The sequence below is a fragment of the Trachurus japonicus genome, chromosome 11 (genome assembly GCF_045865225.1).
Source record: "Trachurus japonicus isolate A0001 chromosome 11, Traja_1.0".
NCBI classification, from domain to species: domain Eukaryota; kingdom Metazoa; phylum Chordata; class Actinopteri; order Carangiformes; family Carangidae; genus Trachurus; species Trachurus japonicus.
Genome location: NC_140917.1, coordinates 21,550,742 through 21,575,402, shown reverse-complemented (window position 1 = coordinate 21,575,402; position 24,661 = coordinate 21,550,742). Strand labels below are relative to the sequence as shown.

The 24,661-nt window shown below is 44.3% G+C and overlaps 2 protein-coding genes across 44 annotated transcripts in view; both read right to left on the bottom strand.

The window, feature by feature from the left end:
• Positions 1-2,470, bottom strand: part of clasp2 (cytoplasmic linker associated protein 2) — a 56,494-nt gene extending 54,024 nt beyond the window's left edge. For all 43 annotated transcript variants that reach the window (XM_085791771.1, XM_085791721.1, XM_085791722.1 and 40 more), the window contains exon 1: positions 1,722-2,470. In XM_085791771.1, the coding sequence (XP_085647897.1) occupies positions 1,722-1,919 (198 nt within the window). In that variant the 5' untranslated portion in view covers positions 1,920-2,470. The remainder of the gene's footprint in view (positions 1-1,721) is intronic.
• Positions 2,471-3,650: 1,180 nt separating this feature from the next.
• Positions 3,651-21,611, bottom strand: fbxl2 (F-box and leucine-rich repeat protein 2). The gene is made up of 15 exons (XM_085791720.1): positions 21,502-21,611; positions 21,397-21,468; positions 16,864-16,925; positions 13,835-13,889; positions 13,012-13,086; positions 12,663-12,757; positions 11,934-12,098; positions 11,713-11,839; positions 11,152-11,226; positions 10,884-11,014; positions 9,918-9,978; positions 9,729-9,773; positions 9,297-9,353; positions 8,960-9,172; positions 3,651-5,960 (listed from the first exon to the last, which is right to left on the bottom strand). The coding sequence occupies exons 2-15, from the start codon at positions 21,424-21,426 to the stop codon at positions 5,853-5,855; spliced, it is 1,299 nt and encodes a 432-aa protein (XP_085647846.1). The 5' UTR covers positions 21,427-21,468; positions 21,502-21,611; the 3' UTR covers positions 3,651-5,852.
• Positions 21,612-24,661: the final 3,050 nt, after the last annotated feature.

Here is a 24,661-nt window from a genome sequence, read left to right as displayed (position 1 = left end):
TTTCTGCCCGACAGGGAACCAATCAGTATCACTAAAAAGGCTTCTGTGCTCAGGGCTCTGGGGGGGTCACGACTCACTTGCACATCAGTGCCAGACTCTGATCTGTGCTCGAGTTACTGTATGCGTCATCTACATCAAAGACCAGATTTGTACAAAGGGAAATGGTACCGCAGCTGAGGATGAACTGCACAGGGATGAAACACTTGGAGGGAGTGATGAGCCACCTTCATTTTAAACACGTTGCATCTGGAGGATGTTTCTGGCATCAGTAAAAGCCATAATAAAGAGTACTGACAAAAATCTTTTAGTTGCAACACTCAAAATGACCTCTCCACTATTTCTACCAGCTTCAACAACTGTCTCACTATCGTTATCATAATGCATTACTGGCACTTACTGAACTTATTGTGTGTACAGAGTCTTTAATTATTCAGAATTTGGTGAAGAGGAAAACTGATACAACCACAATAGCTGTCATGTCATGTCAAGCACTGGATGATTGATTATTTGTCAATAAAAACAGATGTCTGATACTGAAATAGTGGCAGTGGTGCATTTTTATCAGCTTCTCTTTAGTGACTGGTAACCCAGACTGCATAGTTGTTATTAAAATATTATGATGACAAAATGACGGCCAAGTCATATGAGAATAATCTGGTACTGTGTAGTTGAGTGAGTGATGTCAAAAAAAAGGTATGCTTTCGCCTAAGCAGAGCGCACAATTTCCACACTCACACACAGTCCTGCTGAGTCGAGCATATCAGTGCAGACATTGTTAATCAGTTCAAAAAGAAGCTCGGGAGTCATATTTCAGCACGCTCTGAGAAGAGAGATTTCAGACTGTTTTGACTCTCTTTCTGGGTTGGTGTGATATCATGGCAAAAATGTCACATTCCAGCATTGCTGAATTGTGGCACAGAGTGCAGACAAGGTCACCACACACACAGACACACACACAGCCGTGGGGAGTGAGCGAGTATGAAAAGGGTGAGACTGAACAGGAAAAGAGAAAAGACAAAAAAAATGGGGGGCGGGGGGCTGAGAGAGTGTGTCTGTATGTGTGAGGGCGAGTGAGAGAAAGAGAGAGAGAGAGAGGGAGAGATGGAAAGAAAGCATAGTTCATAACAATGAGTCTTCTGACCCCTCCCCCATCCATCCAGTCCTCCAGTAGACTACAGTCCTGACAATAGGTCCCCTTAATACAGACACACACTCTGCCAAAACAACAATATAAACCCCACCAAACCACAGGAATGTCTTGCAAATGTCCTCTTCTGTTACTGGGATGATATTTAAAAATGTCAGCCTCCTGTGAGACACAAAGTGAGTACTATGTGGGGAAAAGAAGAACAACAGCCTCTTCGCCTTTTTTCTAGGATGAGAAGAAGATGCTCTGCTTAAAAAATGCTAATGAGATCTTGTTCCCTTCTGAATTCACATTTGTTTAGATTTAAATAAAATATGTGGAAACCAGTTTATTCAGCTTTGTCAATATCACACAGCTATGATGATGATGATGATGATGATGACAGCTCGTCTAAATACCTGCTGAAGTTCTTCGCCTAAAGCTATCGGGAAGCAAGACAAACCCCCTCAGCCCCCCATCCCGTTTACTGGGTAGACTGGTGAATAATAATATCATGGCAAACATGGACAGGGCCGAGGGGATGACTGCTGCGATGACACCGTGATGATAATGACTCAGTGCCAAGATCTCTCACCTTGAAATTGCTGGAGTTCACCCATCCCGTCAACTCGTCTATGGTCTTATCCAGTCGGGATTTGTCCTGATCCACGTCCGCTGAGCGGTGCGCGTCGCTCAGGTAGTCAATAAGGTCCTGGCCGACCTGCAGCCTCCGGGTTACATCTTTCTGCTGCACCTGCTGGTAAAAATAGTCCATGTTGTCATGATCCTCCATTGGGCACACTCAGTGCCGAGCGGCCAGCCACCTGAGCCGGCCTGAGACAGCAGACAGCGGGTCGGTGGGACGGGGTTGTGGACAACCGAGGAGGATGTGAGCTGTAATAGTCCCTGAGGAGGAGCAGAGAGACTGGGCGGCGTGGACTGACTGAGCCTGTCTGCCTGACGTTTAACCATCAACGTGCGAACCCTTTTCAAAAACAAACAGATGCATTTAGTAATTTAAAAACAAAAAACTTTCAGTCGCACAAAGACTTTTTTTTTTTTTTTAGCTCGCTGCCTCCTTTTCCCGTGTTGTTGTGTGTAAGTTATTGTTATAGCTCACACGGCTAGCTCCCCCAAACTTCCAGAAAGTTCTTGGAAATGTGGTATTGTGGTTCCCTCTATAAATCTGCATCAAAACAAGCTCGCCGACTCGGTTGGCTATCTACCATGCTAACAAAAATAGCGCGTTAGCTAGTTAGCACAGCGACCCAAACAAGGGCAGGCAGACAGACAGACCGCTGCTGCTCCTCGGCTAGCTCCGCTGCTGCTCCTCGGCTAGCTCCGCTGCTGCTCCTCGGCTAGCTCCGCTGCTGCTCCTCGGCTAGCTCCGCTGCTGCTCCTCGGCTAGCTCCGCTGCTGCTCCGCTGCTAGCTCCGCTGCTGTTGCTAACCGACGTCGGCCGGGCCCCGCTGCTCCTCTCCGCCCCTCTAGTCCATAACCGCAGGGCTGAGGAGAAAGTCTGCTCGGCTTCAGCTGTCGACGCCTTCTTCGGCACCAAACTTGCTCCAAACTTTCCCAACAAGCAGACAGCTCCGGTCCCGCGGTGGCTGGTTTTCTCTTTAATCCGACAGTAATCGCCCGTTACGAGGCGCTGGGAGCTGCGCGCGGCCGGGGACTGCGGTTCACCAGGAGGCGCTGCAGCCGATCGCTGATCAGGCCGACGGGTCCTCGGTCACCGCACAGCTGGCCGCACACATGCCTGACGGAAAATGTCAAACTACCACAAGGGGGTGGTGGATCGGGCAGAGACGTTCTAGCCGAGGCACATTTATTTGGATAGCACAATTCATACATCGGGCAATTCAAAGTGCTTAACAGAGGCATAGAAATACATTTTAAAAAATGAAAAAAACTAGCTACTCATTTTGCAATTTTAAACCGTATAGGCTACAGCTTTAACTATTTGCATAATGTTACTTTCATAGAAAAGTTCATGATTAAAATTATTCGTAATTTTAAGTTTGCAATATCATAACTGTATTTCTGACGTTCATTACAAACCAAACCGTTTGAAAATCGGCCATAACCTGAGCAAGTTCTGGTTATTATAGTAGAGAGTAGAACATGCAGCAGGTTTATTGCTCTGAGGGAGCGCGTGGACCGACGCAAGGTGGCGGCCGTGTGGCGACGCTGTGTCATCGGGCAGCAGCGTCGGGTAAAAAAAACATCTAGTCTTCTTTTATCTATTAACTATCAAGTGTGTGGGAAACAAGGGGGCAGATATACCAACCGTATACGATCACATTTTCTCCTAAGTTCATTACCCATGGCGTGATCTTTAATGTTTCCTGTAGTCATGAATCAAACAAACCCCGCACCGTTAATGCGGGTGTCTGCGGGTCTTTCACGGCTCTTTGGTGACATCTAGCGGGTGAAACTGCGTGGGACACCGTGTTCAGTTTGCCGCAGTTCACAGTCAACACTGTCTGACTGTGGGACAAAATTTCACACTGGAGACACAAAGCACATTTACTATTAGTCACTTTTATTTATTCATTTGTTTATTTTTTTCATTTACTTATTTATTTTCATAAACATAAAACTGTTAAAACAGCTGTCAAAGAGAGGGCATTAGTATCACAGCCAGTCAAGTCAGCTATGTTTCCGAGTCCGTCTTCATCTTTCCATCTGCTCTCCTTTCGTGTCAGTCCCATCCATAGTCCTGCCAATCTCCCCAGTCTTTGAGCACTTGGCACTACACAGCACTTGCCAGTCTCTTTTATTAGCACAATATTGCGAGATGCTTCTGCTTTGTTGTATTTTCAGTGCTTCCAGTGGTTGTATTTCATGCCCCATACATGTGTATGGCAAGACAGACAATACTGAGATCCTGTTGATTTGAGGGAGTGTCTGTATAGAGTAGAATAAACTATTGGCTCTGTCTGGGGCTGTGCGTGGGTCACTGCATGTCACACTCCTGTTGTCAATTATGTCTCCTAGGATTGGATAAGTGGGAATTTCTTGACGATTCAATTAAATCTCACCAGACCTGTGTTGAATTCTATTTCTAAATAATTCCCTGGCTGTGTGCTATTTGGGGCATAAAGCAAGTTAAGTATAGTGAACAAAGACAATTCATAATATCCTATGTCATCAGTAAATTGCCAATTACACAAAATTATACTAAATTAACCTTAAAATACGTACATTCACATGATTGTCAAAAGGTTGAGGTGCATTTGCTCACATTCTAATATACACCATCTCAGTTTGGAGTAAATTTCCATTTCATTTTGAAACAAAGTTGCACCAGTGTTAGCCCTGATTGAAAACTAAATACACACAGCAACAAATCTGAATAATGGACTTCGCAGTCCACTTAAAAAGAGTGGGCATTACCAGAATTGTTTCATTGTTTCTAAACATACTCTGAATAGTAGGGAGACTGGAAACCCACTGATGTAAACAAGTTTGTCTCTGGTGCTAGTCTAATCCAGGATGTAAACAAATGCTTAAGTGGTCAAGTGGGAGCTAGTGCACAGGGCAACTGACAGGATTGGATCAGGGCCTATGAGCCAACATTACCACACAGTACACAGGAAGGGCCACACATCCCAGTGGCGTACAGCGTCAACATAATGCTTTTAAACACAGAGGGTCTGAATCATAGGTACAGTTTCTTCTTTTCCACCTCAAAAAGAAAGACAAACATAGTATCTCCCTCTCTGGATAGACAGGCATGGACAATTACAATAAGCACTGGAAAAAAAATAAAATAAACAATATTTTGTTGGCCTACCCCAGTTTTGAACAAGTGTAATTCTTTTTTTTCTTTTTCAATTGCAAAACATTCTCTGTACAAACAGAAACAAAATCTCAACAGAAGTTTCTCAGATGCACGAATATGTCACATGTCCCGTCCTGTACTTCCTGTTCCTTCCCAACTCTTCCACAATAGAGAGTTGAGCTGGCTGTGCCAAAGCAACACTGTTTATATCCAGAAGATCTGCATTTCCTACAACCCAGCACTCCTCCTCCTCCTCCTCCTCCTCCTCCTCCATGCTGCGTGTTTATTGGTCAAAGCAGAATGAATCACAGAATGGTCACAAAGAGGTGTCATGTGATTGGTTGAGATGATACTCCACAGAGAGCGAACTCTTGTCCGAGATGACAGTATCGTCATTTTTTTTCTTTTTTTTTTTAAGTTTGAGCATGATGCATTGTAGTCCCACTGTTCTTCAGACCTCCCATCTGCAGCTGTCCAGATGCCTCCTCTATGCCCCCAGGTGGGGAGTCAGGGTTGTGAAAAGCAGGATGGAGTGGAGAGCCACCTGTTCTTTGTCCTTACAGTGTGTTTGTGTGTGTGTGTGTGTGAGAGAGAGAGAGAGAGAGAGAGAGAGAGAGAGAGAGAGAGAGAGACCATCCATCCATCCATCCATGGTTCTTCCGCAACCCCTCTCCCACCAAGACCCCGGGGGCTCTGCTGCAAAGCTGATTGGTTCAGCAAGATGAGAGGAGGGGCGGGTTCAACTGATCAGGGATCAGTGGCGATCAGTCTATGTATTGATCAGTGATCAGGAGCAGTGAGCGGGTCCAGCCCCTCCTCTCCCCTACACCTACCCCAGTCCCCCCACCCTGCCCCCCTCCCCCCCGGCAACGCCATTTTTAGCCCATATCAGAGCAGCAGGACCTGTAGACAGAGGTGGCCCCCCCTGGCCCTCCACTGTCAGAGGATGATGCAGCAGCGGCACAGACGCTGGCCACCTCCATGTACAGAGGGAGGGGGGGTCACTGGGGCAAAGTAGGCGTGGACCTTGATCTCTGGAAGATGGGCCTGTGTAGGGATGGGTGAGTCAGTGAAAGGGTATAAACAGCAAGACAAAACATCACAGTATAACACACAGATATGACTGTCATTCTTTTAACTCTTCTGTTTTTTTTCTTCAATGAATATGTAAAGGGATAGTTCAACATTCTGGCAAATTGGCCCATTGCCATAATCCCTATAGTCATAGCAGTAGGTTCGTTACCTTTAATTGTCGGTGCGAGCTATTTTTAGAACGGCGGAGCAGAGCCGTGAGCTGCTCAGAGCTACGCTACAGAGGCTAATGGGATTTCTTGGTTTCCCTCATCAAACTCATGAAATACACAATCCAACAACTCCAAAACGCTCTCGTGGACAAGTTGTGACCTGCACATTCACCACGCTATGAAATAATAACGTTATTTCATAGCATCACCGAGTTATTTTCGAGGCAAATTCAGAAACTGCTTGCTGGAAAACTGCGCATCAGCGGTTTTGCATGAATTTGCCTCTAAAACAACTCTGTCTCGTAACGCTCCGTTATTATCTCATAGCGTGGTGAATGTGCAGGTCACAACTTGTCCACCAGAGCGTTTTGGAGTTGTTGGATTGTGTATTTGATGAGTTTGATTAGTGAAACCAAAAAATCCCATTAGCCTCCGTAGCGTAGCTCTGAGCAGCTCGCGGCTCTGCTCCGCCGTTCTAAAAATAGCTTGCACCAACAATTAAAGGTAACGAACCTACTGCTATGACTATAGGGATTATGGCAATTGGCCAATTTGCCAAAATGTTGAACTATCCCTTTAAACATTTTTGAACTATGAGGCTATGGCAGTGAGCAGCTTAGCTTAGCACATACATTGGAAACAGGAGAAAATATGACTCATTTTGTCTAAGGGTTAAACAACAGACAATAAATGCCCTTATGATGATTATTTCTTGTCACAGCAATGACGACACATTTCCAAGAAAATATTGTTTGCAGAAAAGGAAATTGTAACCTCTGTGGTGATGTCCTTTTTGTGTCAACAAACAAGACGTGTTTTGTTCATTATTGAGCTTTAGGGGTTCAAGCAAGGTGTTGGACTGTGTCCCCCTCTGAGCCTTCAGACCCGAGCTCTCTGCTGCCCATTGTTCCCAGTCTTTATGAAAAGCTAAGCTACCTGGAAGCTCATGCTGCTGCAGGACCGGCTGAGGGAAGTGTGGGGAGAGAGAATGAGCTGAACACTTTTTTTAATCGGTTCAGCTCAGGCGCCCTCACCTTCTCTTCCAACCCCCACACCGACCACAGCTGCATCGGTCCACCAAGAGCTGGCAGCCCCCTACCCCCCTGTGGAAGACATCCTGCATAACCCCTGTCCCCAAGACAAAACACCCCAGGCACTCCAACGACTTCCGTCACATCGCCTTCACCTTGCAGGTAATGAAGACGTTGGAGAAGCTGGTGCAGCAGACCCAGGACCCTCTCCAGTTTGCTTACAGGGAGAGGATCGGGGTGGGGGATGCTGTCCTGTATCTTCTCCATCGGACCCACTCCTACCTCGAGGAGGGAGGCTGCGCTGTGAGAATTCTTTTTTTTTTTTATTTCTCAAGCGCGTTCAACACCATTCAGCCCCCACTACTGTAGGAAAAACTATCTACCATGCAAGTGGACCCTCTCCTCACCTCCTGGATAACTGACTACCTGACCGACAGACCACAATTTGTCAGGATCGGCGGCAGTTAGTACATCCAGCACCACCATCAGCAGCACGGGAGCTCCGCAGGGGACCGTGCTGTCCCCCTTCTTCTTCGCCCTGTACACTGCTGATTTCAGACACAATCTAAGCTCTGCCACATGCAGATGTTCTCACAGCAGTTGTAGCGTGTATCAAGCAGAACGAGGAGGGGGAATACAGGAAACTGGTGTGCGACTTTGTGGGGTGGTGCCAGAAGAACCAGCTGCTCCTGAACACCTCCGAAACAAAGGAGATTGTGCTGGACTTCAGGCGCCAGCCCCCCACCCCACTCCCTGTCTGCATGGAGGGTGAGGCAGTCGAGATAGTGCCCTGCTACAAATATCTCAGACTGATACTTGACAATAAACTGGACTGGTCCCTGAACACTGATCACCTCTACAAGAAGGGCCCGAGCAGGCTCCACTCCCTGCGGAGGTTGGCATCACATCTGCAACAAGCTGCTACAGATGTTTTACGACTCCGTAGTGGCTAGTGTACTGTTCTATGCCGTGGCCTGCTGGGGCGGCAGTGGCAGTAAGAGGAACATCCAGCGGCTGAACAAAGCTCCGTGGTGGGCCTAAAGCTGGACTCTGTAGAGGAGGTGACGGAGCAGAGAACACTGACCAGATTCAGGGCGATCATGAACAATGCCAACCATCCACTGTGCTCTGCTTTTAACCAGCAGAGTAGCACCTTCAGCAACAGACTGCGGTCCCTGAGCTGCTCAACAACCAGATGCGCAAAGTTGTTTGTCCCTCGAGCTATCAGACTGCACAACTCTTTGAGTGGGAGGAGGAGGCGGGGGGAGGAGGAGGAGGAGACAAGTGGTGTTGGGGTGAATAGAAAGGCAGAAGCACTGGAACACTTGGTTGGTGGTTTTACCATGTTATTATTTATTTTTAGCTATTTATAGTCTGTATTTATTGTTGTGTTGTGTGAGACTGGTTCTGTGAGAACAGTTGACCACATCTGAATTTCCTTCGGGATTAATAAAGTACATATCTATCTATCTATCTATCTATCTATCTATCTATCTATCTATCTATCTATCTATCTATCTATCTATCTATCTATCTATCTATCTATCTATCTATCTATCTATCTAACATTTAACTGCAAGTTAAAACAAGCTTTTTATCTAAATCTCAGCAAGACTGTGAAATAAGTGTATTACCACAAATCAAAACATTATATTTGATGTATAGTGAAACAGCATGATTTTTAGATTAAATAATGTAGAGTAAATCTAAAGAGAGGCCAGATCCAATCATCCGTAAGTGCACATTTTATATCTGCATGATTTCCACTGACCCGGATGCGTTTGATGCCGGCCCTGGTGACTTGCTGACAGTCGTAGAGCTCAATGCGCTCCAGACGATGGCAGCTCTTCAGGTGCTCGAGGGTAACGTCAGTGATGAGGGGGCAGTTGTCCAGCTCCACCACAGTGAGGCGCTCTTGGCCACAGGTGCTGCTGCTCAGAGCTCTGATGCCGTCGTCTGTGATCAGCTCGCAGTGTGACAGGGACTGTGCGGGACACAGTAGACAGGGATGAAGACACAAAGATAGATGGATTAAAGCTCCATAAGCAATGCAGACAGGCCGATGCAGAACCTGGCACAAGACCAGAGCTGCAGGTGTAAATGTTTACCAGTGCTTGCAGGCGAGGGCAGTGGATAGACAGCTGAACCAGGGTGTTATCTGTCACCTAAGAAGAGGAGAAGCTTGATTAAAGCACTGTTCTCACATGTCTAGAGACAGAGACAGTAGAGACTTACTGAGAGACCCAGTTCCCAGTTTTGGGAGGCATGTGTTGCACGTTCATGTCTAGCTCTAAATCCTGCAAATACTTTTTCTACTGTGTCCCTTTCTTCTCTCTCTCCCTCTCTGCTTTCTGTCACAAGTGATTTATATACTAAGGTCATTGGACTGCTCACTCTCCCTTTTGGCAGAAAACAAACCCTGCAATGCTCACAATCATGTCTGTCTTTTTAAACCACGCAAAATCTACCCAAACAAATGAGAGCCAAGAATTGTTCCAGATTCAAAATAAATAAAGACCATGGAAAGGACAAACTCTTACCAAAATACATTCTTCTAAGTCCATTTTTTCGAGTTCATGGCAATTCTGTGAAACAAATAAAGAGACTGTTTAGTTCTTTGTGAGGAAAGCATTTCATTCATCTCAGAGATATTGAAGTGAAATGGGCAATCGACCCCACAAAAGGGTTCTCAGATGAGGAAACGGGAAGAAAGCTGATTGAGAATTCACCCTGGCGAGCACAGTGAACCCTGCGTCCGTAACATGGGAGCATCGTGCAGCTTCGAGAATCCTGAAATGACACAGACATATGGAAAACCGCTGTGAGTGGTGTGCAGCTGGAAACACTGGGGAATTATTGTGACTCATTGTCTCATGCGATAATGTTTAAAACATCAATAAATCATCAGGCTATTTGAGGTGAGAACTGAAGATCACTGCAGGACACATGGGCAGGCTGCACTGTGTGCTTTTCTGGTCACAGTTTAGATGGATGCTGTCGATTGTCAGGAACTAAATGCATCTGCAGACTAGGGATGTCACGATTACTTGTTTTCACAATTAATCGCAGTATTAAACACTACAATTAATTGATCGTAAGGATTCCTAAATACCGTCACTTTCTGAAAAAGATTATGTTGGAACCATATCGGCAGATGTGCACCAAAGTAAAGGTGAATGCACAGATACTGGTCCATTTATCTAAAGTAACACTGAATTGGTAGGAATTTAAATATTAGTGTGTCATTTGTATTTTTAAAAAAATGATTAAAATAAACTTAAACATTCGGTATAGATGACAATTATTGACTTAAATATTTCAAACACTTCCCCCAGTGGATTAATAACTGGTCCTATATTAAGAGATGAATAATGTCATTATATTTTGACTATATTTGATTTTACACATTCATAGTGTTGTGAAATTTATTGATGCATAATGATCGTGATAATCATAATACCGTGATTATTTCTCTGACAATAATCGTAACAAGAAAATCTATAATCGTGACATCCCTACTGCAGACTATGAATGTTTACAGTGATTATAATCCATTTTTGAAAATAATAGCAGTCACACAGCCAGAGAAGGATATTCTGTGCATATGGTTGGTCTCCTTAAGAAGGATGGTGGGACAGGTGCATCTTTGTGTGAGTATATATAAAAAGAAATACATATGTGTTTGTTTTTCTCACTTGAGTCGGGGACAGTTGAGTCCCAGTGCAGTGAGAGAGGCGTCCGTGATGTTACTGCAGCCAGACACACAGAGGATCTGTAGCTTGTGGCAGCCTCGGCACAGACTGACCAGGCCTTCATCTGTTATTTGCTGGAAGAAACAGAGGACAGTGAAAACCAATTAACAAAGCAGAGGCGCATAACAACACATTCCTCATGCTTTAAAAAATAAAAAATCAAAAATCAGTCTCTCCCTCCTTCCATCCCACAACAAAATATTTATCTTACTGTGCAAGATTGCATGTTGATGGTGGTGAGTTCTGGGCAGTGTTTCTGGAGGTGTTTCAATGCTCCATCATCCAGCTGGGTTGAACACAAACACGTACAATATTGTGACAATATCAAAACAACACGTATGTGACTGTGTTGATGTACCTGCTAGGGCTGAAAACCAGCATCAGTGTGAATTACTTAATATGTTCCCTAATAAACAGCGCAACCTTTGATCAATTTCACGCTGTTCTATGTTTTTCCAATTAGTGAAATTGATAGTGATATTCATGTGTAACTACAGACTCATGGGGGTTTCATGCTTTTTTCCCCCCAGGCAAGAAAAACTGGCTGGTAAACCTGAAGAAGATGTTGTTTCTACAAAAGATCAGCAGAAAAAGAAAATGTCAGCTAAGCATAAACCATTATAGGAAAAACAAACAAACAAAAAACTATGTGATTAAAATAAAGGTAAAAAAAAGAACAAATACCATGGGATGGAAAATATACCATTTTGGGGCAAGTGGGCACATTTTATTTTTACACGCGGATGTGTGTGCATTGTATGAGACACTGTACCTGTGTGCATCCTCTGAGGAATAGTGCTCGTAAACCAGTGCAGCCTCTAGCCAAAGCCTCAATGCCATCACGTGTGATCTGGTCACACCACGACAGGTTCAACATCTCCAGCATTCTGCAGCCATCACTGAACACACACACATTGTTGGATACGGAGTTAGACACAGAGTGCACAGGTGTGAAAGCTTTGTGGTTTTGTACTGAGTTTGACTGAAAACTACCTGAGAGCCTTGAGGGAGTGGTTACTGATGGACACACAGGAAGTGAGATCTAGTTGTTTGAGTTTGGAGCAAAACTTGCTGAGGCTGACGCAGGTGCTGTCTGTGATCTTGGTGCAGCCGTTCAGATTCAACACTTCGATGTTTCTGCAGTTCTGAGCAAACGTCCTGGGAAACAGTCGAACAGTGACGAGGGAGAAGGGGAATTACTCAGGAGTAGCTTCATTGAATAAATAAGAAGTCAGATGCCGCGAGTTGCTCTGGAGCCAATTAACAGAGTCATCTGCAGGCCCAAGGGAGGCTGTCGTAACGTCTACTGCGTGTTTTCTTTTTTCTTTTTTTTCTCATCTACGAAAGCCTCCAAGGAACAGCTTGTGTTTCTTTAAGTCAGTTGCTTATAGAGGTGTTAGAAAGTGAAGCTGTGTAAATCTACAGATTAGGAGGTTTATGTAAAAAAACTAAATTACATCATCAGTGGTCTTCCTTTGTTTTTGTTTACGTTGTGTGTGTATGTGAGCATAGTAAAGTGAGATTAAATGGAATCAACAACAGAGTTTCTAGCACAGAGTCCCATGGGACTGAACGACCACAAGAGGCTTTGACATTAAATATTGGGACAAAATCAAGCAAGTAATTAAAGAAACAAGACAATGACTTTTAGTAAAAGCCATAAATCAAAATCACACGATAATTGATGGTCAGTGAATGTCAGAGAGACGATGGTGATCTCACTTCATGGAGGCATCTCCCACGCTCAGGCAGCCCCTGAGGCTCAGCTGCCTCAGGAAGCCTCCACAACGCTTAGAAATGTTCTCCACCACCCGACCCTGAGAGACACAAACACAGAGAGAGAGAGAGAGAGAGAGAGAGAGAGAGTGATATGACTTGGGCCAAAGGACAGAGGATCAGCTGTGACGTCACAGTCGGCACCAAAGCCTACTGACCCAGCACTAAGCCTTGGGCTGGATAATGCTACTCAACAAGCACACACATTCACACACCCATGCAGCACATACTGTATAGGCAACACACACACACACACACACACACACACACAAATACTACCCATACCGCCCCTCACCTCTATGTCTGTCTGGAAGTTGAACAGGTCGATCTTCTGCCAGTTGCTGCCATCTAGAGCCAGGACGTTCCACGCCTGCAAGGTGGTGGACAGGTTGTGGAGAGAGACAGACAAGTGGGTCAGACAGACTTGGAAAGGTGACGCTGTGTTCACAATACGTGGGAGAACCTCGCGTGTACAGCGCTCCCTTGGCAAACTTTTTGTGTTTCTTTCTTCACAGAGTAAATGCTAAAGCCGGTGTTTCCACTTCTTCCAATACTGTTGCTTTTCTCTGTTTTCTTTGACCACTTTGATTGGACAAAGGAAGGCACTTGTCTCATACTTCAGAGTCAGTACAGGTTGATTGTGCTGTACAAATTAATTGGTTAATCAAGACAATAATTGGACAGCCACCCAAACCTAACAGTGGTCCAGAGTTTGCCTGCATGAAACTGGGCCCCGAAACACATCACAGGAAAAAAAAATAAAAAACATACACTCAAACTATACTTTGTGCTTTGTCCTAATATTATACATTGGAGCTTTTGTAAAAGAAGCAGCCACCACAGCATCTGCATTCACAGTCCACGTTGCAAGCTCTTGTTATTATTCACAGACGGCTCATTCATAAATGGCTTTCAGCTGCAGTGCACTATAGCAAAGCAGCAGTCCACTAACACATCACCAGCAGATGGCACTACATCATAGACATTTCCAGAGAATTCAACAAATTTTAACTGGATTTAGTTTAACCACATCATAGTTCAGGAATACATACTCATACAATGCAGGGTGAGTTAGGCCATGTTGGGAGGCATGCAGGTGCAAAGAAGGAGGGGCTTACCTTAGATACTTGGGCACACCTACAGAGTGTAACCACATCTAGATAGGAGAATATTCTGTGAGGAGAGAAACAATAAAACAGGATGAGCTTGTCTGAAGTGAACGATGATCATCATATCAAGAGTTCAGTTTCTAGTTCAACTTTCTACTTGGATATCTTTCCATTTGTGTGAGTGAATATATGTTTTTACGTCAGTAGAAAACAGAACAATCCCCTGTGTTTGGTTGGTGGCAGGAGAGCCCCACAGACAGGCAGTGTTTGAGCTGTGGGCCGGTCATCCACAAAGGGCTGCATGCAGCAGGCTACTGGGTCAGCTCAATCCATTAATCTGCCAATGAGTAATCTCTGGAACTCAGACAGGCAAGGCCACAGACAGCCTGGGATAGATAGATAAACATATATACAGGAGCATACACCCTTATAGTCCCAAACATGTAAAACCTCCTCTGAGTTCCCGGTGGTTATAGTGCTCAGACGAGCGCCTCAAGAGGGCAATGTATGCAAAATGTGAGGTTTTCAGAGAAATTGTCACATTGCCAAAGCTTTGAGTGCAGCTGGGGTCTGAATGTCCTTTTAACCCTAGGAAACAGGAGCTGGCCATTGTTTCCTTCATATAGACTCAGACAAAAGCCGTGTGTTTTGATGTGTGTTGGACCGGGGCATGTTGGGACATGTCCGTATAATCTATAGCGGAGTCTTGTGTCAGTGAGTACACGTATACAATCGACAAAGCAAGGGACAGACAACCACACATCACATGTGTGCGCACACACACAACACACTACTAGTCCTTGAAATGATTGCAGGCCACCAGAGAAGCTGACCAATCAAGCGGGGTGCTCATCGATCTCCGTTCTGATAACTGGTTAATGGCTGTGACGGTGATCATTGATTGACTGTCTGTTTTAATCAAACACTCCGACTTTCCATTATGTGCGTGAAAGAGGCCCTTTACCCACCGGAGAGGAATTCTGCTAATCCTCCTCACAGGGAAGCAATCAATCAATCTGATTTGATCAGCTCAGCTCGGACTCTTTAGATGAGGGGAGGTTCCTGATTATAGACAGACTTTATCACTGACATGGAGTGTTTTTTCTTTCTATCCTTACGAGAAAGAAAAACAACAGGGAGGGGAGTCTGTGACATAACAGAGCCGACATCAGACAGTGTGCGAGGACAGGACTGTATGTTTTTCACTTAACGACATGCAAGGAGGCCCTAATGGTGCGTCTGAACACGGGCAGAACAGAAAAAATATGTTAATAGCCTTTGATTGCTCTCTCAAATCCTGCGTGGCTCTGCCCTTTTATTCCGACATGGTACATAATAGGATTTTAACCGAGCACAGTCACGTTTGTTGACAAAATGTACACCTGGCCCTTCAAGCATGGCTAGATAAGAGAGAGTACAGCCTTCGCCGTGAGTCTGGGACCGGTTGCCATGGTAACTCCAGTCAGACATGAATTTGGGTGATGGTGGGGAGGCTGCTGAGTCAGTGCTTCTGGGTAAGAGGACCCTGAACCACTCTGAACTCTCTCCAAGGCTCGTCTGTCAGACATGGCTCCTCTATATCGCGGCACAGTTTTCACAGTTTAATATCCATGCTGCACTGTCCTAGATAACAGCTGTTTACAATGCAGGAAGGCAGACGAGCGCAAAAACAAGTCAGGTACTCAGGCTGGCTCGCGGTGATACATTAACACTGGTGCTAATGAGGACACTAATTAGTCAGATTAACAGATGAATTAGCCAATATTCCTGTGGCAACATACCTGCCATTGCAAACCACATTGGTGATTGACTCCAGTGGTTACAAACCTTCACCTGGATGCCTACAACTCCACGACACTGATCAATTACATGTGTAGGACTTTGTCTCCTCTAAACTTATCTCGTTTGATTTTAGAAATTACTCAATGATTCAATTCGATTTTGAGCAGAAAATTGATTAGAAAATATTTCTGATTAACAAGCAATCATCATTTAAATGAATGGAAGCAAAAGTACAAAACTCAAAGAAGAATCTTCTAATTTTGAGCATTATTCATACTTTATCTTGGCAATGGGAATTTATAGCCCTGATTAGCATATTATTCTACAAGTGATGTAAATTAGGGGCACAACATTTGTGATTCTACATGCAGATCTAACAAATGCTACTCGGACAAAACAATGTCCCACACTGTGTGTCGTGGTGACGAGGCATAACCAAATTATAAATATAAAAAAGGCCCGAGTCAACCCACTTTCCATGGTTTACAAACAAGATTTACTGCCATTACAATGAGGCTTCCTCACAGCTGATGTTGTGTAAGTGTCTCAACATGACACATGTGACAGTAGGTCATGTGTCATAGCCAGCAAGTGCATGTGAGTGCATGTTTTTTTTTTCTGTCCACCGGTGAGCAGCGAGTGTGCTGCTGGTGGTAATGGGTGCACTGGTAGTCTCCATGGAGACACAGCTGGAGCAGCAGAGGAGCACAGCACTGCGGAATTCCCCACCAGCTAAGACAAGCTATTAATAGCATACGTACACAGACATACAGTTTGCATAGACCCAGGGGTGTTTCACATATGCACACGCGCACACACACGCGCACGCAATAACCAAGTGCAGAAAACAAACAGTCCGCATCATATGTCTGCAGAGATACATGCAGGTGCATCCATTTTTAACACACACACACGAACACACATATATGAATCATTGTGGAGGACGAGCACGGGTGAGCGCACGTGTGATGTCAGATTTATGGGTCATGCTCAGCTGCTGCAGTGAGAAAAAATATTGGTCTGTAGGTCACACTGTTAACAGAACCTCATTTCAGACTAGTGACCAACATATATCACACAACACACACACACACACACACACACACACACTACAGTACACAATATGCACACACTCTCCTAAGTGTTCAAGGCTGCTTCAGCTAATGAGTAACCCTGACCCAAGCCCTTGTCCCAGGGTATTTTGTGTTGTATTTGTGTGTGTGTGTGTGTGTGTGTGTGTGTATTATTAATCTTACCTAAGAAGAAGCTCTTTGGGGAGCTTCTTGTTAATGGGGGCTTCATCGCTGTTTGAGAACACCTGCCGAGACACAAGATAAACAAAAACATTGAGTGAGCGTGCGTGTGTGTGTGTGTGTGTCAATATGTGTGTGTTTGAGTGGTCAAGAGCAGCGAGACAGAAATAAGACACAAGCTGTTACAATGGCAACACAGATCAAAACAGAAACCGGGGAGCATCATTATCATCTCCAGCAAATCGACCAAAACAAATCAACAGCAACTGCATCTAAACCATTATTTTATTTCACCAGCTCTCAATGTGTTTAATAATAAAAGAAATAGGCCCTGTAGACCTGCATCTGCAGGTACAGGTGATAAACAAGCCATTACTTCCTTAAACTATACCAATATATGAGCTACAGCTACTTTTGGCTTTTAACATCCCCTCCTTACAAGCTTATAATTCTGTTAGCCTGGTCAGCTTGTTGACATGCTTATCTCAATTAGTCTACTCGCTGGATGTCTGGCCATCTGCTGAATGGCACACACACACACACACACACACACACACACACACACACACACACACACACACACAGGTGATTCACGTCAGACTTCTCTATGAGAAGAACAGAGGAAGAACGTTCTAGATCAGGTGGGCTGCAGTCAGCCATGAATTTAAATGACGGCAAACACCCACATTCGCTGTGGCTCTGCAGACACGCATCGTCCCAGTGATACACTTGTATCCTCAAAGACTCAGAAACTGTATCTAATGAGGGGGGACTCCCTGCTGCTTCGCACGCAAACACAAACAGCGAGATGTGGGAAACACAAAAGGGGAGCGGGGAAGCACAGGAGGAGCAAAGGTTGATCCTGTGAACGTCTTGGTTCGGGCTACAGCTCCGAGACAGACGTGGCAATCCCCCCCCCCCCTCGAAAGAGAAAGCAAGAAAGGAAGATGGGTGGAAGAGGGAGGAAGTGGGGAAGCAGAGGGAAGTGAGAGACAAAGGCAAAAGCAAACAAAAGAAATGGCGCTACAGTCGGGGGGGGGGGACTGCTGGAAAAATATGTGCAAAAGTCATTATTGAAAACAAGAGGGTGAGAGGAGATGGATGAGAGGGGAAGGAGGTGAGGGAGGAGGAAGGAATGAAGGAGTGAAGGCCAGCGAGGAGGAAGCGAGGTCAACAAGAGAGGGTTGGGTCCAGTCACGGTCCAGCGAAAGATTAACCACACTGGTTTGAATTTTAACATCTATGTTGAGGTGACAACAAAGCAGACAAAGTGGTCTGAAACACAGTTCTGAACCCATTGATTAATTATATCCAATAATAGCTCCAGGTTATAGTTAAAACCTCGTCGATCCCTGGTCCCCAGATGCCCCTGCTTTCAATCAAACAATATCACAACCTAGCCATTAGTGTCGGGGGCACCTGCCTCTCTAAAGGTTCAACGAAGGTTCGATACAATAAAGCCTTTGTCATTACCACCATGTGACCCACTATCAGTTATATTTAGAACAGCGTCAACTGAGTAAACGGAAAGTAAATTGACCTTAACTGTACAATAAGTGTATGTGCGGCTGGATAGGAGGAGGAGAACTGTCAACACACAGGGCCTACGCTACGTTAACTCAGTGTGTCTCTAAAGCCAGAGGTGGCTTAGGATTTAGGACTAAAATTAGACTTAATTCCAAACCACCTCTGTACCACATCACTCACCTTTGACCTCTCCCTCCGCACAGACACATGGTTACAAACAATCTAGTCGGACTGGGATCAAACCATGTGGGTGTTAAACCACATCAGGCCACAGTCTTTAAATGATCTGCAATCTGAAACATAACTTTTATAGTGCGGCGGGCGGTGGTGTCATACTCCACATCATCTAGCTGGACATTTAAATTACTTCAATTCTGATTCACATTATTTCAAATTACTCCCACACAATCTGTTGATTTGTCAATTGAAAGAAAGTGAATCAACAGTTTTAGTGTTTGAGTGATCATTAAGGTCATTCATCACTATCACATGCCCTTTATTCTCTGTGTTATGTCACTCAGGACTGAAACTGAAGATTATTTTCGCTATCAATTAATCAATTTGCTGATTATACCTGATTAATTCACTCGTTTGCTGTGAGAAATACCCATCTAATATCACTGAAAATTTAATATTTTGGGTTGTTGGACTGCTGGCCAGATAAAGCAAGACATTTTAAAGAAGTTAGGTGGAAGTTTTTAGGTCTAATGGTGGAAATGTTCCTGTATTAGTTGAGAACAAAACAATAAATCGACTAGTCGAAGAAAATTATAGACAAATTGAATCTATAAGATTGGATTAATTTTCTATGAATTTCATTTGTGTGTCACACAGTGGAGAGAAAGACAAAACACACAAAGAAGTTAGCATATGGCCTCTCTCTCTCTCTCTCTCTCTCTACCTCTGTGTTGTGTAACCCAAACCCCTATGAAAGACGTTGCCAGATGCGATGGCATGAACACAGTATTTGGTGTGTAATCTCCGCCGTAGATATGGCATCATGACAGCAAGGGTCAAAGCCATCTCTGGTACGCGTGCTCCATTAAAATTATCACCTCAGCATTCTGGTGCCCTCGTTCCCTGTGCCAGCAGAGCAGCATTCCCAAGCAGGGAGTTCCTCTCTGCAGTCATACTCCTATTCCTAGACAGTGTAGCTACAACAGGGTGGATATGCAAATCTGGGTTTTGAACGTGTGTGTGTGGCGGCTCAGGTCTAGAGTTTCTTCGCCCCACAATAAAGCAACTGTGAGGGAATTAGATCTATGTCATATGCTGGGGGTTCAGTTTCTACAAGGGCCTTGCATCAGGTGTTCAATATACAGCATCATCTCAGGTGTGAGGTTATTAAGCAACCCTCCCATGTCCAACTCTATTTCCCCCCTCCATACTCTCCAGTTCCTCTCTCTCTTACACGCCGGCTTGTTTCCCATCGTACGCTGGTTTTCATCTAAGAAGCTTACAGCTCTGTTGAGAAATCCACTGATATGGCAACACACATCAGCACCACTACCTCCTTCTGTTCTCAGCCACTCTCATGTAGACACACATGTTCGTACACTAGCAGCTGAAAGAACACCTGACGGCGGAGAAAGGAAGAGAGAGAGAAAAAAAAAAGTCAAGTACCATCAAGTCAAAAAGAATCTCAACAATGCATGAATAACATTAGAGATAAACAATGCCAACAGCTTCCAGGAGTCACAACCAGTTGGGCGGGAGCTGATTTAAGGCTTGTACGAAACTACAAGGAAAATTGTTGACGCTGCAGAACATGATAATAATTATGCCACAGGTATTACAGATCAATCGAACCGGAGTGAACATTAAAACTATCTGTGTGCAGCTGAGCAGAGCTGGAGAGTGACAGTTGGAGGTATTTGCTTTGTACCACACTCCTTTATTTAACCACTTCTACTATATTTCAGAAGCAAATATTACACTTTTTACTCCCCTACATTTACTGTATACGACAGCTGTAGTTGAAAGGTACTTTAAAGATTAGGTTAGAAAGACAATTTCTGTATAAAAATATGATTTATTGTCCTGGATTACACTATGCAACATCACATGAGGTAGAAAACATGACAATGTAATGTTAATTCATGTTTATTGTTTACCCTTTGCAGCTATGATTCTGTACTTCTATATGTAAACACAAGTAATATACTGAATGGAGTTGCTTGAAGGTTAAGTATTTTTCTTAAACCTAGAGTTACTGCCACTTTTATTTCAGATGGCAACACTTCTTTCATCAGTGCAGATGAGCTCTGAGCTCTGACATGCATGGAAGGGCGTGTGTTTACCACTTTCCTGCAAAATCATCATGGAAATGTGGAAAGGTTGTGGGAGGAAAGCACGATCATTTATAGCGCTGGTGTAACATAGCTCGTGTGTCATTATTACTGATTCCTGAACACAAAAAAAACTGTCTTGTGTGCTGTTGTCATCAGTGACTCTCCTCCATAACCTCCTGTGGCACCTGTCATTCACAGGTATTAGGAGTAGGTGTCACCTGCTGCCAAACCCAAGTGATGACTAATTGAATGCTGCTGCCATGTATAGCTACACTGCTTGTATTTACAACGTTACTCTCCATCTGCAGCCCCCCTCTCTCTCCTGAAAGCCAGTAACCTCAGGCGACAGTGCCAACCAGCCAGCCAGCCAGCCAGCCAGCCAGCCAGCCTCGGCCCTGATATATTGACAATCCTCAGCCACAGCCCTCTCCTGTCCCGCAGTCCTGAGCTCCATGTTGTCGCTGTCTACTGGTGCGGCAGGACAATAACAGGATTTCGGATTACCCTTGACCAACAAAACGCCTCGGCTCCTGACTGCATGTAAAATTAGGAGCAAAGCGCCGTGGACCACACACACACACACACACACATACGCACACACACATACGCACACATGCACGCGCGCACACACACATTGCTTATACAAACCCACGACTCCCACGTCTACTAGAAACAAACAGTTTTAACAGCTGGTGGTGGTCCACTCCCTCTGTCATACCTCGAACCGGCCCTTGGTGATACCGTTCATGTCTGCGGCGGCGGCGGCGGCGGCGGCGGCTCGTCGCTGCTGCTGCTGCTGCTGCTGCTGCTGCTGCTGCACCACCACACCGCACCGATACCAGCCCACAGCCGCTTGACGACTGCCCTTATTGTTTTTGTCGCCGTTTTATTTTTGGTCGGTCGGAGTGTAGGTGCTGGAGCTGGAGCTGGGTCCTCACACCCGCCCTCCCCACCTCCTCCTCCTCCTCCTCCTCCACCTCCTCCTCCTCTTCCTCCACCACCTCCTCCCCCCACAACCAGCCGTCAAAAAGGCTCCTGTCTCCGGGTCAGCGAGGCAGCAGCGGCGGCGGCAGCGGCGGTGGTGGTGGTGGTGTCGGTGTCGGTGGTGTCGGGTCCCGGGGGTCGGCCTGCGGTAGCGTGAACGGTGTCTTCTGTCTCGGAGACCGACGGCTCCCCAGCCCGTCTCATCGCAGGGCCAACCAAAATAACAATAATAACATGGACGGTCTGTCAAGTGACTTCACTTCCGCCTCTCCCTTCATCGCTCCGGCGGCGGCGCAGGTCAGCTAGCAGCAACACAACTCACAAGTTTGATTTAGACAGAAAAAAAGAAAAAAAATGGGGGAAAAAAATTGCGAAACGTAAAATAAACGTCCGCGTTCATCCCGCGCGCCGTATTTTTTCGCATCAAACGCACGCACGGCGGATGACACGAGCGTTTTATCTCCCTCTGGTTTCTGTTTACTTGCGGGGAAAGGGGAGGAGCCCGCGTGACGTCATTGCTGCGGGAAAAGCACGCGTGGTCGATTTGTTTTGATTGTGGGGGGGCTTGCAGAGATTTTGCAGAATTACGGACAAACGACGGGTGATCGTTTGAGACATCGGCACACGAGCCCCGCTGGGTCTGGTTACAGGACGGAGACCCACACAGATCTGAGGACGGTGCATCCACGAGCCAAGATCTTCTCTCCACTAGAGATCTCCGTCACTGTCACATACAGGCTTCAACCTGCAGACACACACACACCCTAAACAACATGTAGGCTAACCAGTCCTTTGGCCTACTGCTTATTAACATAAACATCATGTTACAAATACATTATAAACTACACTGTAGTAAAAACAGTGTCGGCATATGGGCTACTCACTATGCCAAATGGGTCTTTTCACTGTGTTAACCTATGGCCAATTATTGGATTATCACTGATACACATGTAAGATGCAAAATCATACTCATATAATGATATTTGTGTCCACAGTTATAATATTTAAGCCTGTTTTTATTTCAATCTATAGAAATGGGTACACAACAATAAAATAACACAGGTTGCAGCTGCAACAGTATGAATACTTTTTTTTTTTACAAACTGTAAAGTGCAAATGGGATGGAAAATGAAAATGTTCATATATAGCCTAGGCTAAATTAGGCTGATAAATGAAGTCACAGAAACTGTCTGTAAGCAATATTATTATATTATTTGTAATGTACTTGAACTAATTTACATTTACTACACTGCAGAGGTATGCTTTACTTGAGTATTGAGCATCGTAGGTTACTTTATATTTCCATAACTGCATATAGTATTTCTTATAACAATGTGTCTGTCTATACTTTTGAGAGATTCGCTTTCATTTAAGAAATATTATTGGCCTCTCATGATATATTGTTTAAAATATTTTATAAATCCATGTTGCATTTTCCCCAAAAGGAATCTGAACAGGGCAGATAGTTTTATTGTTTCAACATACAAGCTTGTGAACATTTCTACTGGAGTTTAAATATTTTTTACTAAATGGTTTGTTTTTTAGAGCTAAATCAAAAGTTAACAGTTACCTCTCTGGCAATTACCTCAAAAATGTTTTGCATTGATGCTTATACTCAAATAAAGGAATCTAGTACTTTTATTTTATATTTATTATTATTTATTTATTATTTTATCATTGCAGGTTTGTTGTCAGGGCTGCAGACAGATCAGTGTGAGTTTAGTGAAATATCTTGACACGTGTTCTCACAATCCACAGCTAGAGGACGCTCTGTGCCATGACACTAATCTCTGTTCATCCAGTACTCTTGACATGACAGAGAGCCAGACACCTGTGCCGCCCGTCTGTTAATCCTAACCATGAACCTATAACCATAATTTACATCATAATAATTTGATTGGTGGAGTCAGGGGTTCCCAAAATTTCAAGGCCTCTGAGAGGATTCTTTTCTTTCAGTCCTGTAACCTCTGATTAAAAGGATTAGGGAGGATACAAGAGAGGTTTGTTAAGGTATTGTTAAAAAGTAAAGGGGTGTTAGTAGAGAGAGAAATACCTGAGCAGACATGTCACACTTCTAACTGTGTTTACAGTGGATGAAGAAAAGGCAGGAAATGTAAGCATTACTTGTATACACTGGATTATTGTGTAACATGTGGATGGAGGTGCTGTGACTCAGACTGTGACTGTGTGTGCACACGCTGGCAGGGACACATATACCTACACTTCATGATGCATGTGTTAAAATTCTGGTCTTACGTCAACGTGCCGCACGTTCTCAGTCTTTTCGTCAGCCTGTGTCACTGCATTGCTTGGTAATTAACAATCTCTCATCAAAAGTCAAATTAATTAACTCAGTTCTTTGAATAGCTCCGTGCCCTTCTCATCCTGACTCAGCTGTGGCTGGCAGCTCAGTGTTGAATGTGTCCTGACGATCATAGTCACTATATTAATGTCAAGCAAGGCCAATCCTGTTAAACGCCTCACGCCTCTACAGAGTTTTTCCAATAAAAAGTGAAGTGGACCTCAGCTGTTCATTGTGTATGTTTATTAAGTTATAATGGGTTTGAAAACTATCATTTTTGTGGCTCACTCATAAAAGTTTTAAGACTTATTTTAAAAAGTTTAGTCTATAACTAAAAGTTGTATTTATTGCCTCCTCTGATATTGCATTTATCATGTTTTCTTGTCTGCTTGTTACATTTAAAAAATATATATTTTTGTGTTACTGACTTTATATAGGTTTTCAATATTCACTATCAGTTCTGTTAACATTTTGTAAATTCGTTTTAATTCAAATAAAGATTATTGTTCATGGTTATGACACTGGTAAACAGTTTCTATTCTATTTCCAGGTTCAGACACACACACATCCATGATTTATCACTTTCACGTCAAAAACATGTAATTTGGTGTTTGTCAGCTGAAGTGTAGAAAAAAGTGTTTTCTTTGCACATGCATGAAAAGTTAATATTTTGGAGATCCGTGGTTTTCTCTGGACA